The 18,844-nt window shown below is 44.0% G+C and overlaps 1 protein-coding gene across 1 annotated transcript in view; it reads right to left on the reverse strand.

The window, feature by feature from the left end:
• LOC144499280 (doublecortin domain-containing protein 1-like) overlaps positions 1-18,844 on the reverse strand; it is a 420,979-nt gene that overhangs the window by 274,511 nt on the left and 127,624 nt on the right. Inside the window, exons 7-9 of the mRNA XM_078221394.1 lie at positions 11,949-12,047; positions 7,177-7,343; positions 2,275-2,397 (exon numbers count right to left, since the gene is read on the reverse strand). Of these exons, the coding sequence (XP_078077520.1) occupies positions 2,275-2,397; positions 7,177-7,343; positions 11,949-12,047 (389 nt within the window). The remainder of the gene's footprint in view (positions 1-2,274; positions 2,398-7,176; positions 7,344-11,948; positions 12,048-18,844) is intronic.

Below are 18,844 nucleotides of genomic sequence, written 5' to 3' on the forward strand. Positions count from 1 at the left end.
AATAGCCCTCATCACCCATCAATCATCCTCTGGTTTGACCTGGTGGCTCAAGTACTGAGGGAGCAGCAGGTCGGTGCTGAATAAAAGCATCATCATTGCTGCCAGGATAGCAGGTGTGCTGCACATGGTCGCACATGCAACCACATTCAGGAAGTGCTAAACTTTGGGGTTGTGGCCCATCTCTACATTTAGATGCAGCACCCACAAAGCTACGCGTGTGCATTCCATGGCATCCTACACTACAGGGAAACCGCTAGCCTGAAAGCCAGGTAAATGCTCCAACTGCTTCTCTTTGGTCAGAGAAAACCCAGAGAACTCCCTTCTCCTGGTATTTCTCGCTTCCCTTCTGCAGCAGTGAGTAACAAACTGGGAGATGTTCCAGGTGTCATCTAATCCAGGCTGGAAGGATATGGATATGAAGAAATTCAGAATCACACTCCCCTTCACAGACACTGACAGTGCCATCATTTCCCTGCTCTGGTGTTGCAGCTCTGGGTGCAAGGGATGGCACTGGCAGAATCCTATGTGTATCTCCTTTGTAAAGTGCAGATGATGCACAAACTGCTTCTGGTTTAGGTTGAGATAAGAGGAAAGCTCCCAGGAGGCCCCCGTTGGATAAGGCCTTCTGCTGAAAATCCTTCTCCTCCACCTCTTTCTGTGAGCAACTTTCCCTCTTTGTTGTTTCTGCTCCATCTCCCTCCCAAAGGAATGGTAACTATTCATCTAGGAGAACAAGCCATCTGACCAAATCCCTTGAGGTTAAAACTAAAACCTGTCAATATGCAGCACCACTCCTGGTGACTTTATCAACTTTAACCGAATCCAGAAAACAGCTAAAATGAAAGCAGGGAATTCTGTAAAAACTCTGCAGGTCTGGTTGCATCTGTGGAGAGAGTGTGGTGAACCATAGATGGTGACCACTATGGGTACTTGTACATATGTTACTCTTGTTACTGTTGGGGTTAGGGTTGGGGTGTTCCACCTGTTAGCATTGTTCTGTGGTACACTCCGTTTGGCTCCGCCTTCTTACAGGAGTATAAAGGTCACTGCTACTTTCTAGTGGCCCTTAGTCTGGGATAGTATTGTTAAGCAGTATGCTCTATTCTTGTTGTGAATAAAAGCCTTTATTCCCGGGTACGTCCTAGCCTCCCGAGTGAATTAATCGCACATCAGAGAGAAACAGTTCAGGTTTCAAGCCCTTTTCAGCTCTTTTCTCTCCTTACAGATGCTGCCAGACCTGCTGAGATTTTCCAACGTTTTCTCTTTTGCTTTCCGATTCCAGCATCCGCAGTAATTTGCTTTTATCCAATGTTTCAAGCCCATGCGGCTCTTCTTCAAAGTTAAAGAGAGGGATAAATGTGATAGATATTGTATTGTTAAAGAGAGGGTGGTGCAATTGGAGCCAAATTGGAGGTCAGGGATAGGTGTGAGCCAGGAGAGATTCGACAAAGGTGTTTGGGGCACAAGACAAAGTAAATGTTAATGGTAATGTTAAGGATTAAAGAATGTCCCGATAGTGGCATAAAGGTAGGATAGTAGATTGTGTTAATTGCAGAACAAAGGTCAATGCTGTGTGAAAGAACAAGTGACAGATGGCCGTTTGTGGGGAGGGGATGTTGTTGGGGGAAAAAAAAAACACCTAACCCTTCCACCAACTCAAACAGAGCCAGTAGAAACCAATCAGCAACTAACCTGGGAGTGTTTGAGGATGTTAAATAGTGCTAGTGGGGGTTCCTTCCTGCTACTGAATGTGTATGTTTAAAAGAGGGTGATAGCTGGAGCAGCAAGGTAGAAAAAGGCAGTGAAAGGGAATAATGAATGGAAAAATACAACAGCTCATATGACACCAGTTATTCCTCTGTTCCTGAGCAAGAACTGTACGCTTGCGGTTTACATGGCTTTTGCACTGACAGAAGTGCAGTAGCAGTGTGAAATCTTGCCTAGATCTTTAAATGTTTCTGAAAAGAGGCACTGGGAGATTCCCTAACTAACTGAAACCAAGACTGATGAGTCTATTACAAGCAATGACATAGGGCGGGATTTTCCAACCGCACTCGCCCCAAGACCGGAAAATCCCACCCGAGATCAACAGACTTTTGCATGGTCCGTGTCCTGCCCGCTACTATTCCCGTGGCGGGCGGGACAGGAAAATCCCACCCATAGAATCCATTAAACAGATTTCAACTTTAACATTGTAACTCATTTAAGCATGAGTCAAAATGCACAAAAAGAGGAAGTCTAAGATACTATTAAACCGTGGTTAAAGCATCATACTTTTCCAAGCCAGTTAAGGGACCGTCATATTCCAGAGAAGTTTTATAAACTATTTTCTGGTCCTGCTCCATCATTCCTATTACCCGGTCAAACCTCACGCAGAGAAATGGTTTGCAGATGCTCCTATAAACAAACAAAGAGCAACAAGTAATTGCCAGCTTTAGTTTTTTTTTAAACAAAATAAATAAGACAATTAACTGCGATGCACATGTGAATGCTATCTTATAGAGGATTCAACTCCATCATCTTTAAGAGTCCTTGATTCCAATTATTTATATTTTTAAAGCCAACTATATAATTAAGGACTCAAAAAAACAAAACAATTAAAAAAATTGATGAAATGGTAAAGTAATTGAAATAATTACTAATAAAATTTCCAGTGGCCTCTGCACTAATATTACCACAGGACTCTGCCCCGGGTTTTTTTTAGTCGCTGTCTGCCTTTTCCTTGACTATTTTACACTCCTTACATCATAATTGTACTGCATATAATATAGTTGTCATGGGTAGCTAATTGGAATAAAAATATATACATAATTCCAAAAAATGAACTATTCAAGCTTTCAAATTAATGCATGATCTAATTTGCAAAATTAGACATTATGCCATGCTTTTTATGACAAATTAATTTTGATTACAACTCCATTCCTTCATAGGAAGTATACACATTATACAAAAAATAATGCTACATCCATTTTTTTACAAAAGTTTTAACCCTTCAGGTATCGTAGATACAAATTTCTGTCACACATAGAAAAAGCAATTAGTGTCTAGTTGGATTTAGCAAATGCCGAACAGCAATTAGCCTCTCTCGTTGACCTCGAGAGGTATCCAGTCACAGCATTTAGTCATTGTGCCCTTAAAGGGACAGGCTGATGAAAAATCCAAAGAACCTTAGCAGTAGAATAATACATTGTGTGCTACATGCTATAATGGTGTCGCAGTGGCACAGTGGTTAGCACTGCTGTCTCACAGTGCCATGGACCTGGGTTCAATTCCCAGCTTGGGTCACTGTCTTGTGGAGTTTGCACATTCTCCCCATGTCTGCATGGGTTTGCTCCGGTTTCCTCCCACAGTCTGAAAGACGTCTGGTTAGGCGCCGGAGTGTGGTGATAAGGGGAATTTCACAGTAACTTCATTGCAGTGTTAATGTAAGTCTTACTTGTGACTAATCAATAACGTTATCTGTATAAAACATTACAATTTTCAGCTTCAAATATGTAGTCCTGCTACAGCATCAATATTTTTTGCAATACTACAGATATTCTACATTTGCATTCGTTCAGTATTTATAATAACTTTCCCGGCTGAAATAATAGATCAGAATACTTTCTAAGTGGTGAAAAGGTAGAAGCAATGGAGGCCCAAAGAGACTTGAGGGGTTCCAGGTAAATGGATCATTTAAAAGGGTGGCCTCTACATCTGGAGGACTGGAATACAAAAGGTTGAGAAGATATGCTGCAGGTATACAAAGCACTAGTTAGACCACATCAGGTAGTGTTCACATCCATGCATGACACCTTCAGAAGGATACATCAGCTTTTGAGGGTTGCAACTGGAACACAATCTGCTCTCCAAGGGTTAAATTACAGCAGAGAAATAAACTACGATTGTATTCCCTAGAATTTAGTCTGTGGTGACTTAATCGAAGTTTTCACAATATTAAGGTGATTGTTTCTCTCTTGTTTATCCAATTTTCACTGGTTGGGGAACCGAAGGACTATGAGACAGAGTGGAATTTTAGCGGCCCCTCCCACCGGTGGAATTTTCTGGTCCCGCCAAAGTCAATGGACCTTTGAAAGGTTCGCTACATTTTCCGGCCCCTCTGCAGCAGGGGGCCATGAAAATCTGGCAATAGCCTAAAAACGAGGGCCGGGCTTTTGAGGAGTGAAGTTCCAAAGCACGCTTACAGGCAAAGACATTGGGAGCTTTCTTCTACATGAGGCAGTTGACGCTGGATCATAGTTAATCTTAAAACTGAGACTGATCGTTTTTGTTAACCCGAGGTTTTAAGGAATGTCTCGAGTTAGGTCACAGATCATAGAATCAAAGAATCATACAGTGCAGAAGAGGCCCTTTGGCCCATCATGTCTGCAATGACACATGAAAAACACCTGAACTCCCACCTACTCCCATTGCCAGCACTTGGCCCATAGCCTTGAATGTTACGACGTGAGATCAGCTGTGATCTCACTGAATGGCAGTACAGGCTTAAGGTGATATATTCTGTTCCCAGTGCATTTAATTCTAGAAATAAAGATTGAAGAACACCATTAATGTATTATATATCTGCATATATATATTCTTCCAGTCCCGCCAATGGCGACCTCTGCTGTGGGTTCCCTGGCAGTGGAGGGTGCAAAAAATGGGAAACACTGTGGCAGGACCGCAAAACACGTTGTGGGGTGGGGGGGTTGGGGTGCTGAAAATCCACACCCAATATATATATTTAAATTTATTTCTTTAATGAAACTGCAGGGCAAATTCAAGTTGAGTGACACAATGGCGTTGTTCTTTGGAATCACTGGCAGGATTGATTTTGAGCCATCCATCTTTTGTTTCCACTCGCACAGGTTTCACACAGATCAGCTCAAAAACGTCACACTGGAGACTTGCTTTCACTCCAGGACTTACTACCTTTCATAAGAGGCATCAGGCAATTTTACTCCCTTGTTTGCAACAATATGACAGGTCAAGATCCATCAATAGATCACTTCTGTGTAATGTCAGTGTGACAATAGTGATTTTTTATTAATCTCTGAAAATAATCAAAGATTTTACCGTCGCTTTTCATGGAAACCAGGAACATATTCCCTCCAGTTCAACAGCCCCATCAGTTTAAATCTCTTTTTTTGGGACAATTTACAGGCGTGATGATCAAAGAGGCCATTTTGAAGATGGTACATCCATGGAACTGTACTGTCTGCCCAATACAGAACCCACACAATTTTCCATCTCCTCCTCTGGTTTGCCACCTATGTGGTGAAGAGGAAAATTCCTCATTTAGTCCATTCCATCCCCTCATTTCCTGCAAAAAATGGAAATGAACTGCACTGGTTGCTTTCCTTATATCTGCAAGAACAAATTGTGTCATTCATTCTTTGAGGTAATGATAAAGGAGTAGAATCTTGCATTTCTAAGTTTATTTTATTTAGTGTCACAAGTAGGCTTATATTAACACTGCAATGAAGTTACTGTGAAAATCCCCTAGTCGCCACACTCCAGTGCCTATTCAGGCACACTGAGGGAGAATTTAGCATGGCCATTGCACCTAACCAGCACGTCTTTCAGACTGTGGGAGGAAACCGGAGGATTCGTGGTAGACCACTTAGGATGGAGGTGAGGAGACATTTCTTCACCCAAAGAGTGATGAGCCTGTGGAATTAATTATTACAGGAAGTAGTTGATGCCAAAACATTGAATGTATTCAAGAGGCAGCTAAATATAGCACTTGGGGCAAACGGGATCAAAGGTTATGGGGAGATTGCAGGATTAGACTATTGAGTTGGACGAACAGCCATGATCGTGATGAATGGCAGAGCAGACTCGACTCGAAGGGCCAAATGGCCTCCTCCTGCTCCTATTTTCTATGCTTCTATGTTTCACCCGGAGGAAACCCACACTGACGTGAGGAGAAATGGGCGGCACGGTGGCACAGTGGTTAGCACTGCTGCCTTACAGCGCCAGGGACCCGGGTTTGATTCCCGGCTTGGGTCACTGTCTGTGTGGAATTGGCACATTCTCCCCGTGTCTGTGTGGGTTTCCTCCGGGTGCTCCAGTTTCCTCCCACATTCCAAAGATGTGCAGGTTAGGCGGATTGGCCATGCTAAATTGCCCCTTAGTGTCAGGGGGACTGGCTAGGGTAAATGTGGGGATAGGCCCTGGGTGGGATTGTGGTCGCTGCAGACTCGGTGGGCCGAGTGGCCTCCTTCTGCACTGTAGGATTCTATGACTCTATGACTCTAGAATGTGCAGACTCCACGCAGACAGTGACCCAAGCCGGCAGCCGAACCCGGGTCTCTGGCGCTGTGAGGCAGTCGTGCTAACCACTGAGCCACTGTGCCGCCCTTGTAGCAGAATGTTCAATTCAATTCAAAGGAATCAAAGTCTGTTTATAAAAGCTACAAAAACCATGCCTTAGAAAGCCCCTGTTTGTTTTATTTAATTCAAGCATCTCTCTCTTTGAAAACAAAATGTCAAATTTGCAGCTTTGGTTTGGGCCTGTCAAGTCACTCGGTTTCGATTTGTGCTTTGGTAGCTCATCGAAAGATTCATGCAACACACACTGTCGAACTTCTTCCCCTCTCTCACAGTGGATTGCATCGCTTCAGAAAGCAACCATTGAGAATGCGAGCCCTATCTTTTTGTCATTTCATTTATTGTCACCGGTGCATAAAAGGTTAAGACATTATTGGGAGCGACACAAACAACGAGGACTGCGTTGTCAGAGGGTTTGATAAAATTCACTTAAGATACTTTTCAATTACTGTCCATTTCGGCTTAAAAGTGGACAAAACACAAAATGCTGGGGAACAGGTCAGCGCAGCCCACGACAACGACAAGATGATGGGCTGTGCCCCCTGGAGTGTTTCCATCTGCCATCATTAAGGTGACTATTCAAACATGAAAAATTCCTTCTCGCACTGCTGACAGGCAGACATCAGGAACTATGACAGAGCTCTATAGATGAAGCTAGACAGATAGAGATGTCATAGCTCCCCAGTATGTCTCGAGACACAACCTCAGAAAGGGAAAAAAAAATCCCAGGGATGCAGTAAAACAGTTATTACCTGGAGTGGTTTGCATTCCCCCCCCACCCCCCCCCCCCGCCTCTGCCTGCAAGCTAACCAAAAAGGAAGGTCAGCTCGCGATCACAGAGATAAAAGGGCAGTTTCAATTTACCTGTAGTCTTCGCCATATGACACCCAAACCTTCTGATCGTTTTCAAGAAAAAGGGGATTCTTTATTTCTTGTCCATTTTCATCAAACAGTCGGGTGGGACTAAGGTTGAGACCTGAGGCATGATATCCCGACGAGCACTGGAGCCGTTGGCAAATCATCTGAAGCAACTGGGATAGATAGGATTGTATAAAAGAAAGAATGATTTGAAAATTTGTTTCAGATCTTGTGCAGTTGGAATCCTAACACACATTAATTAAGTTCAAAAGCGTGCTCGGGGAGTGCGAGATGATTGAATTGTTTATCTTGTCATAAGGAACTGAAAGAGAACACAGGCTTTTTACCAGCAGGTGGTGCAACAGTATTACCATTGGCTCTGACCCCTGCTCCTGCGCTGGTTACAGACAGGAGATTGTTCAATGTAATCATCAGTTGCCTGCTCTTCGCTTTACTCATCCACTACAGACTCTGTATTATTTTTCCTTCAAAACCAAAAAGATATTGAGGTTGGGTGGGGGGGGAGGAGGCAATTGTCACCCCCCCCCCAACCCCCCACTCCCCCCCCCCCCCCCCCCAACCCCCCACTCCCACAGTTGCTGGTTTCCAGCCTTGAATAATGGGTGGCCAGTAATTGGCAAGCGCCATAAACACCCAAAGCAGTAATGAGGCAGCTCCACAAATGGGCGAGCGGCGACTTAAATATGCAAATTGGGTTGCTACGCAGTTGGTGAAAGCCCGATTGTGATTGTCAGAGACAAAAAACAAATACTGAAGGGGATTCAGGAGTAGTGGGACTTGGGCCTGGGTCGTACGTACACAAATCATTGAAGTTGGATGGACCGATTAATAAGGCACTCGGGTTCCTGAGCTTTAGAAATAGGGGCATAGAGTACAAAAGCAAGGACGTTCTGGTGAAGCATTATAAAACACTAGTTTAGCCTCAACTGCATTCAATTCTGGGCACCGCGCTTTAGGAAGAATGTTAAAGACGTTGGAGAGAGTAATTGAAAATAGTTGTGAGAATGGTTCCTGGGACGAGGGACTTCAGTTATGTGGACAGATTGGGGAAGTTGGGGTGCTTATTTTAGAGAAGGGAGGATATTTGATCGAAGTGTTCAGAATCTTGAGCAAGGGGGCAGATAAGGAAAAAACTGCTCCCATTGCCGAGATCCAGAGGACGCCAATTTAAGGTGATTGGCAAAAGAACCAAAGTTGGCATGGGAAAAAAAAAACTGTTTTACCCAGCAAGTGGTTAGGATCTAGAATGCACTGTCTGAGAGTGTGATGGAAGCAGAATCAATAATGGCTTTCAAAGGGAATTGGGTAATTATCTGAAGAGAGATAATTTCCAGGACCCGGGCGAATGGTGAGGGGAATGGAACAAGCTGAATTGTTTGTCAATTGGCCTCCTTCTGTGCTGTAACCGTTCCATGATTCCATAACCTAATGATCCAGGTAATCAATTTTGGTGGGTGTTGTGTCAAGGCAGTTCCCTAGATCCCCTTAAAATAACTCCAACCTGCTGCTACTTTGAGGGTTCTCCCGCTCCACCTTCCTGCATCTGACCTGCCCATTGGAGCAGTGTAGGTGCTGGTGCATACCCTGCCCTCCTGGAACAAGTGAGCTGCATTCAAGGTGACTGCTGGGTTCTCACAATGCACCAGTGGCCTATAAATGAGACCAGGACCACACGGTGATACCAACCAGTGGGCAGTGTCATCCTTCTGCCATCTATTTCGGGCGGAGGTTGAATGTTGCACCCTGCCATGTTTAATAAAGCAACATTTAATCAGAGGCGTCGTGGAAAATTAATTCACTGCTAAGTGATTCTTTTTTTGTGCCTCTCTGGTAAGATTACAACAGGACTGGGTATTTTCCATTTTGCTGTCAGATATAGTAGAGTGAAGCTTCTGAAATCATGTCATGACAATGTGCATTGGTCCCAACTTCAGAATCATAGAGTCATAGAATCCCTACAGTACAGAAGGAGGCCATTCGACCCATTGAGGCCATACCGACCATAATCCCACTGGGCCCTATTCCCGTAACCCCACAAATTTACCCTAGCTAATCCCCCTGACACTAGGGTCAATTTAGCATGGCCAATCCACCTAACCCGCACATCTTTGGATTGTGGGAGGAAACCGGAGCACCCGGAGGAATCCCACGCAGACACAGGGGAAAAGTGCAAAAACTCCACACAATCATATGCCAACAGCGTGAAATGTTCCATTTCCCGCACTGGCCTCCCTCCAATCGAGGGGAATTTAATGTCCGGTTGAATCATTTTGGACTGTGGCACACCTCAAAGGAATTGGGTTGAGGGGTGCCAAAACGTCTTAGGGGCTTTTATATCCATCAGGCATCCTTGTCAATCTGGGCAAGATTGAAATCCATGCCCAATGGTGAAAAGCTACAAATGCTTAATCTACTGCAGCAGTGAGATTGAAAGCTTTGGTTCAGGTATGAAAAACACTAATTCAATTTCAGCAGTTTTTCTGAAGTCTATTGGACAATCAACCTGCTGCTGCACATTTTGCAGCCCTGAAAAAGTTGAACTTTACCCACAGAGACCAGACTGTGTAGAGCACTAACGGATGGAGGCAGTGGATGGGATTTCACCTTCCATTCCTTGCTGAGATGGAGGGGAAAACAAAACTGAGGAATTCTGGTGCCTCCTAGTAGGCAGCTATAGAACACGATTAACAAAAGCAGCAACAGGTCACCTTTTGGTTGTTTCCTCAAACGAATAACATGCATTGTGTGTTTTGAAGGAAGTTTAATTTTAAGTCTAAGTTTATTAAGTTTATAGGAAGGACGTTAATGCACTGGAAGGGGTGCAGAGGAGGTTCACCTGGATGTTGCCTGGGATGGAACATTTAAGTTATAAAGAGAGGTTGGACAGGCTTGGGTTGTTTTCTCTGGAGCAGAGAAGGGGCGATCTGATTGAGGTGTTCAAGATTATGAGGGGCATGGTCAGGGTGGATAGGGAACAGCTGTTCCTCTTGGTTGAAGGGTCAGTTACGAAGGGACACAAGTTAAAAGTGAAGGGTGGGAGGTTTAAGGGGGGATTTGAGGAAAAACTTTTTTACCCCGAGGGTAGTGACAGTCTGGAATGCACTCCCTGGGAGGGTGGTGGAGGCGGGATGCCTCACATCCTTTAAAAAGTACCTGGATGAGTACTTGGCACGCCATAACATTCAAGGCTATGGGCCAAGTGCTGGCAAGTGGGATTAGGTGGGCAGGTCAGGGCCTTTCATGCGTTGATGCAGGTTCGATGGGCCAAAGGGCCTCTTCTGCACTGTGGTATTCTGTGATTCTGTGATTTATTAGAGTCACAAGTAGATGCTGCAATGAAATTACTGTGAAAATCCCCTAATCGCCACACTCCAGTGCCTCTTCGGGTACACAGAGGGAGAATTTCGCATGGCCAATGCACCTAACCAGCACGTCTTTCGGACTGTGGGAGGAAACGGGAGCACCCGGAGGAAACACACACAGACATGGGGTGAACGTGACCCAAGCTGGGAATTGAACCCAGGTCCCTGGCGTGGTGAGGCAGCAGAGCTAACCACTGAAGGGAGAGGCTGGGACAAAATGCATATTTACATGCAGGAGAAACGGAACAGTTCAGGTGTAGAATCATCCAGGAGCCTTACCTTCTCATAAAAACATACTTGCAAAGTGGATATAGGAGGCACAGTGGAGTTCTTGCATGGAACATAGCTGAATAATTTAGATCTTAAAACTGCTATCTTATTTTCCCATTGTTCAATAAATGAAAGCTTTAAATGGTTGAATTATATCTCAAGAGGACAGCAACGGTAAGTGAATGCTGTGGAATTATTTATCAAGACAGCTTTTCGAGTGGATGTCGCAGGACAGTAACCTAAATATAGAGAGGTTATGAAGACAGATAAAGTACACTCCCTATTATACTGTGAGCCAGTGTGAGCTCACAGCTTTTCTTGTTGATTTTTGTGATGCAAAGCAACTGCAGGTTAACCAACAGTAGAGGCTAAATGGAAACTTTGTAAAGGGGGTAATTGTTGGGTTTGAAACCAATAGGATAGGGTAGAACTTGTTTTTTTATAATTCATTTGTGGGATATGGGCGTCACTGGCTGGCCAGCATTTATTGCCCATCCCTAATTGCCCTTGTACTGAGTGGCTTACTAGGCCATTTCAGAGGGCAGTTCTGTGGCTCTGGAGTCACATGTAGGCCAGACCAGGTAAGGATAGCAGATTTTGTTCCCTAAAGGACATTAGTGAACCAGATAGGCTTTCCCGACAGTTGAAGTTTAAAGTTTATTTATTAGTGTCACAAGTTGGCTTAAATTAACACCGCAATGAATTTACTATGAAAATCCCTGAGTCGCCACACTCCGGTGCCTGTTCGGGTACACTGAGGGAGAATCTAGCATGGCCAATGCACCTAACCAGCAGGTCTTTCAGACTGTGGAAGGAAACCAGAGCACCCTGAGGAAACCCAGGCAGACATGGGGAGAACGTGTAGACTCTGCGCAGACAATGACCCAAGCCGGAATCGAACCCGGGTCCCTGGCGCTGTGAGGCAGCAGTGCTGACCACTGTGCCACTGTAACACTCTGTTGACTTCAATGGAGGGTAAAGCCAAGCAGAGTGTGAACCAGCACTGTGCGGGTTGGATTAAAATGGCACTACATTTGTTTTATTTTATTTAACCAAGGCTTTCATTGTTATTGCAACTATGCTTCTTTTATTTTGATTATATTTCAAGCAAAAAAAAGTCCTTACTCTTTCCATCATGAATTTATCACTGCCAGACTCTTTTTCGATGACCTTCATGTTAATATAGATGAGAACTTCTCCAGTACTTTGACCATTCCGATACACCTAATGAGTGAAGCAAACAAAATGGATTATCGCCCACAGGGATGTGACTATCCAGCTACAGTGTGGCATTTTCCCACAAGGCATTTTCAAATAAATACGTTATATCACTTGCCATTATCAATTCTAACACACTATGTCCAGCAGAGATTTGCTGCAAATTTGGATGTTCTCCCTTCTACTGTTGATACTCAACAAGTTAGATAAAACTTCCATAAAGCACTTTTAAGCACCCCTGGACATCCCAAAGCACGTTCCAGCCATCAAAGTACTGTACTTAAGGTGTAGTCACTGTTGGCATGGAGGGGAACGCAGCAACCAGTTTGCACATAGCAAGTTCCCAGAAACATCAATGAGATAATCACCAGATAATCTGTTTATTGGTGAGGGCTAAAAATTGGACAACTTACCAAGTCTTCTTCAAAATAGTGTTTTGTGATCCTTTACGTCTGCCTGAGAGAGTAGATAAGGCCTCGGTTAAGTGAACTAGCAATTCTTTGTTGAGTGAACGTATCAACAGATATGGAGCTAAGGTAGGTAGAGTTGAGGTGTAGATCAGCCTTTGATCTAACACAGTGGCAGACCAAATTTGGAGAGCTGAATGGTCTACATGGCCTACAACAATAATCTCTCCCTCAATGTCAACAAAACGAAGGAGATTGTCATCGACTTCAGGAAGTGTAAAAGAGAACATGCCCCTGTCTACATCAATGGGGACGAAGTAGAAAGGGTCGAGAGCTTCAAGTTTTTAGGTGTCCAGATCACCAACAACCTGTCCAGGTCCCCCATGTCAACACTATAGTTAAGAAAGCCCACCAATGCCACTACTTTCTCAGAAGACTAGGGAAATTTGGCATGTCAGCTACGACTCTCACCAACTTTTACAGATGCACCATAGAAAGCATTCTTTCTGGTTGTATCACAGCTTGGTATGGCCTTGCTCTGCCCAAGACCGCAAGGAACTACAAAAGGTCATGAATGTAGCCCAATCATCACGCAAACTAGCCTCCCATCCATTGACTCTGTCTACACTTCCCGCTGCCTCGGCAAAGCAGCCAGCATAATTAAGGACCCCACGCATCCTGGACATTCTCTCTTCCACCTTCTTCCATCAGAAAAAAGATACAAAAGTCTGAGAACAGCTTCTTCCCGGCTGCTGTCAGACTTTTGAATGGACTTACCTTGCATTAAGCTGATCTCTCTCTACACCCTAGCTATGACTGTAACACTACAGTCTGCACTCTCGTTTCCTTCTCTATGAACGGTATGCTTTGTTTGTATAGCACGTAAGAAACAATATTTTTCACTGTATGTTAATACATGTGACAATAATAAATCAAATCAAATCAAACATCTATTCCTATAAACCACTGATTACTGTTGTTTATTCTGTACTAATCAATCTCCAAAGTTATTGCAAATGATATGCCAGAGGGTGGGTTGTTTTGCTCAGGATTATCGTAACACATTTTTCTGACAAAGATAGAGTTGTGTTTAAGTTGCCCATTCCATTTCAGGCAATGGGTAAAGAGCCTGAAGTCAGTTAGAGTGGAATTACTTTTAGGCAAGGGTATTTTGCAAATATGTCAGAAAAGAAACCTGCCTGAAGTGACTGGCTTTCCTTTTACATATTCATAACACTGCTAAGTGTGATGGTTAATCTTAAAACAGGCAGAAAGCATTTTCTCTCATGTAGTACCTCAATGTACATTACGTCCAATGGTTGTGAAGTGTCATCATTGTTGCAATGGTAGGCAAATGCAACTTTTGCAGAGCAAGAATTCACAAATGGCAAATGAACTGTATTTGGTGCTGTTGCTTAGAGGAGAATGGTTGTTCCTGTCTCTGTTTTTCTTCAAATATCACCAATGGAATATTTGAATCTACCCAAACAGGCATCCGAAGGACAATAATGCAGCAATACCTTCTTACCACATTGAAATAAGTGCCTGCTTAGATTGCATGATCAAACCTGTAATGGGGCTTGAACCTTTGACCTTCTGACACAAAAACAAGGACTACAAACTGGGTGAAACTGGTAGCTAAATAGAAGGATCAGTCTTTGTAGTTCAATGTTCATTTTTTTTTTAACGTTTTTATTCCATCCAAAATACCAAATTCATTTTGAATCCAATTCATGGTCCCCCACGAGAGGGACAAACAAGATCCAAGCTGACAAGATGAGATATTCCTGGATCGCATCCTGGGCTTGATCAAAACAAGATCCCAAGCTGACATGATGAGGCATTGCACCCCATCTTGGGCTTTGTCTAATGCTTCAGTTTAGTCCAAAGGCCGAGATGGCTTCGAAAAATTGCATGAGGCGACACCTCAGTTGCACATCATCAGCTACCCTGATCATTGACTCTACCCTAGCCTGGGAGATCAATCTGCCTGCTCATTGACTCTCCCCGGTGTTCACGTAGGCCCAGTACTCATTGAAGAATGTGAAGACGTGATGATTCATTAACCTGCGGCAAACCAGTCAGTCACACATCTTGCCATCAACTGATGAACACATTGCTGAGGAGGAAGAGTCCAACAGCATATACCAGATATCCAGTGATGTAAGACAGGGTTACTAGAAAGTTGAAAATGTCGTCAGAGAACAGAGTTACCTGAATGGGTAAAGAAAAGACGGAGGCTGAGGGGAGACCTGATAGAGGTCTACAAAATTATGAGAGATATAGACAGGGTGGATAGTCAGAGGCTGTTTCCCAAGGTGGAAGTGTCAATTACAAGGGGGCACAGGTTCAAATTAAGAGGGGGGAAAGTTTTAGGGGGGTGTGCGGGTAAAGTTTTTCATCCAGAGAGTGGTGGGTGTCTGGAACGCACTATCAGAGGAGGTGGTGGAAGCAGGCACATTAGCAAAATTTAAGAGGCATATGGATGGGTACATGAATAGGGAGGAAATAGAGGGATACAGTCCGAATAAGGGCAGAAGGTTTTTTTTTAGTTTAGTTATGGCATCATGGTCGGCACGGGCTTGGCGGACTGGAGGACCTGTTCCTGTGCTTTTCTTTGTTCTTTGTTCGAGGGCACAAAGAATTGCCAATGCGGCATTCAAAGTTTGAAGAAGGATTTGGATAATAGCATTGGTAACATGGCTCCATTTAAGCATTGCTGTGAAATTCTGTCATGAACATTGCATCCCATTCTCAGCTTCAGCAAGTACAGTACAGACACTCTCAGGCAAATATGGGTCACAGAGGTCAGAGCATGGTATCATTAGCTCAGCATTACAGACCATGGATGTCTTCAAAGCCAATGCCAGTGAGGTATAATCAGAAGAATCATTAACAATTAAAAAATCATAACAGTAATGGAACAAATATATCTATATATATTAATAAATTGTTGACCACTTAGTGATAAATACATTTTACTGACCCATTGACATGTAAATGGGGGATGGTTCACATTTCCATCACTGTCCCATTTTGCAAGCCACAATTAACTGCTGAAATTAACCCAATCCAGCCCATTTTTCACTCCACAGCTACAAAGTGGATATTCTCTACGTTTCTAATGCTGGCAATGAAAAAAAAAATCTTGAACCCCAAAATAATTCATTTCAATTCACTGAATGAAACAACCAATTTATAATCTTGTTACATTTTCCATTTTGGTTTCAGGTTGATGATTACAATCATTTTCACTTCAGTGATACCTCCATCTATATCAAATGTTCCTGATAACAATGACCAGGAGTAGATATGCCACTTGCTCTTCCCTTTCCCTCTGGACCATGTCTCCTGCCAATTCTGCAAGCCTTTGATCTATATGATAATGTCGCTGTTTTAAACAGAATGGGAATTTGGGGCAAGGCTACATTAAATGCAGTGAACAGGTTACACCAAAGTGGACTATGTTAACGCTTTGGATGTACGCTTCTGCAGCGAGAAAACATAAGAAAAATACAGCTTCTCAATCATGGGAGATAAGATTAGCTTCAAGGAGCCATTGTGAGGCCACTCAGGGAATTTATGTGCCTATCAACACAAACCCAAAACTTGTAAACATCATTTTGGAGGAATTCTTTGAGGTGGTATTTATGCTACACCTGCAGCACTTCCTCTCTTTGGGCAGGACTTTCGGCCGTGCTTGCCCCAAGGTCAGAAAATCCCACCTGAAGTCAATGGACTTTTGCATAGTCCGTGTTCCCGTGGTAGGCATGACGTTAACATTCCACCCTTTGTCTAATGACAATAATCCTTCCTTGAGCACCAGCAGTCCTTTAATTCCTCCCCAAGGGGCAATATTGGTATGTGAGCCTGAACAGTGGGTGTGAGTATGTTCTTCAGTTAAGGGGCAGGGAGGGTGGGTGGCGTTGTAGCCAAGCCCCATCCCACTCCTCATACAATATTATTAATCAGCTCAATTTTCTATGCCCTACTCCAATGCCCTCAAGCCAATGACATGTTCCCAAGATTTGTACAATCCTGTTCACTGGGCTTGTCAGAAGTCATTTTCCTGAGTTAGCCCAATCTTAGTTTCCTGGGTGAGTCCAATCTTAATTCCCTGCATTCCATCCATGACCTAGCCCCTCCGTATCACTGGAATTTCCTCCAGATCCACAACCCACCAAGATATATGCGCTCATCAACTTCTGTCCACTTGAGCATCCATGATTTTAGTCATTCCACCACTCGGGGCTGTGCCTTCAGTTGCCTAACTGCTTCACATGGGAATTCCTTCTCTAACCTTTCCACCTCTCTCCCTTGGATTCTTCCTTTAAGACTGCTTGAAATCTGCTTCTTTGACCAACCTTTTGGTTATCTGACCTAATATCTCTTTTTGTGGCTTGGTGGTCAATTTAGTTTGGAATGCTTTTGAAATGCCATAGTATACAAGGCTAAGGAGCAAGTGCTGGAAAATGGGATTGGAATAAACAGGTGTTTGATGGCCAGCACTGACACAATGGGCCGAAGGGCCTCTTTCTGTGCTGAAAACATTTTAAAATTATTTCTATTCGTTATCAGAAAGTGCTAAGGAGCCAACAAACAGAGTACAGTACAATGACCCAGCTCCCCCTCCCCAAGTTAACAGGTGAGCAAAAAAACATTGTGCAAAAAGAAATTTTAAAAAACCAGAGAACAAATTTAAACTAACAGCCGACAGTAATTAACACTCTACAAAAAGAAAAAAAAGGCAACACGGTGGCACAATGGTTAGCACTGCTGCCTCACAGCTCCAGGGACCCAGGTTCAATTCCAGCCTTGGGCAACTATCTGTGTGGAGTTTGCACATTCTCCCCGTGTCTGCGTGAGTTTCCTCTGGATGCTCTGGTTTCCTCCCACAATCCAAAGATGTGCAGGTTAGGTTCAATGGCCATGCTAAAATTGTCCCTTATGTGGGGTTACGGGGATTGGGCTTGAGTAAGATTGTCTGTCGGAGAGTCGGTGCAGACTCAAAGGGCCGAATGGCCTCCTTCTGCACTGCAGGGATTCTATGAGACAAAAGTCTGCCATCTGTGATAAAATTTCTCAGCGGATCCTCTTACGGTTTATTTAATCTTTTCCAAATATAGAAAAGACATTGATCTGATTTTGATTTGATTTGATTTATTATTGTCACGTGTTTTCTGCCAAGTTATTAAAACTATGGTCATCGAGAGCTTTCTGCCAAGTTATTAAAAGGGCGGCACGGTAGCATAGTGGTTAGCACTACTGCTTCACAGCTCCAGGAACCTGGGTTCGATTCCCGGCTCGGGTCACTGTCTGTGCGGAGTTTGCACATTCTCCTCGTGTCCGCGTGGGTTTCCTCCGGGTGCTCCGGTTTCCTCCCACAGTCCAAAGATGTGCGGGTTAGGTTGATTGGCCAAGCTAAATTGCCCCTTAGTGTCCCGGGATGTGTAGGTTAGAGGGATTAGCAGGTAAATATATAGGGATAAGGGGATAGGGCCTTGGTGGGATTGTTGTCGGTGCAGACTCGATGGGCCAAATGGCCTCTTTCTGCACTTTAGGGTTTCTATGGTTTCTATGGTGTATTGGTATATAGTGAAAAGTATTGTTTCTTGCGTGCTATGCAGACAAAGCATAGCATTCACAGAGTACATGTTCTATGTTCTATGTACATTGGGAAGAAGGTAAGGTGAGGGTGCAGAATATTGTGTTATAGTCATAGCTAGGGTGTAGAGAAAGATCAACTTAATATAAGGTAGGCCCATTCAAAAGTCTGATGGCAGCAGGAAAGAAACTGTTCTTGAGTCGGTTGGTAAGTGATTTCAAACTTTTGTATCCTTTTTCTGATGGAAGAAGGTGGAAGAGAGAATGTCCCGGATGCATAAGGTCCTTGATCATACTGGCTGCTTTTCCGAGGCACTGGGAAGTGTCGACAGAGTCAATGGATGAGAGGCTGGTTTGCGTGATGGGCTACGTTCACAACCCTTTGACCCCGGAGGCAGAAGTCTCACCTACTGAGACTGCTGGCCAATCACAGGCATCGGAGCCCCAGAGCGACCCAAGATGCAGGTTAGTAATGTTAGGAAAGGGGTTTTTGGAGGGTGGGAATTGCAGGGAGAGTGTACAGAGGAGTCGGCAGCAAGAGAAGGGTTCAAATACTAAGTGCCTTTGATTGAGGGATACCCCTTCTCCCTGAAAAGGTGCCAAGCTGGCCAAACTCAGGCCCTCCCATTGCTGGGTTAATACCAGCAGTGGCAGGATGAGGCCCTTAAGTGGTCATTAATTGGCCATTTAAGGGCCTTAACTGGCAGTGGGGCAGCAAGGGCAACCATGCACATTCTCACCCTGAAATTAATTCTGGCAGAGGCAGCAAAACGGCAGGGTTCTGGTATGCCA

This window comes from Mustelus asterias, chromosome 9 (assembly GCF_964213995.1).
Source record: "Mustelus asterias chromosome 9, sMusAst1.hap1.1, whole genome shotgun sequence".
Taxonomy (NCBI): domain Eukaryota; kingdom Metazoa; phylum Chordata; class Chondrichthyes; order Carcharhiniformes; family Triakidae; genus Mustelus; species Mustelus asterias.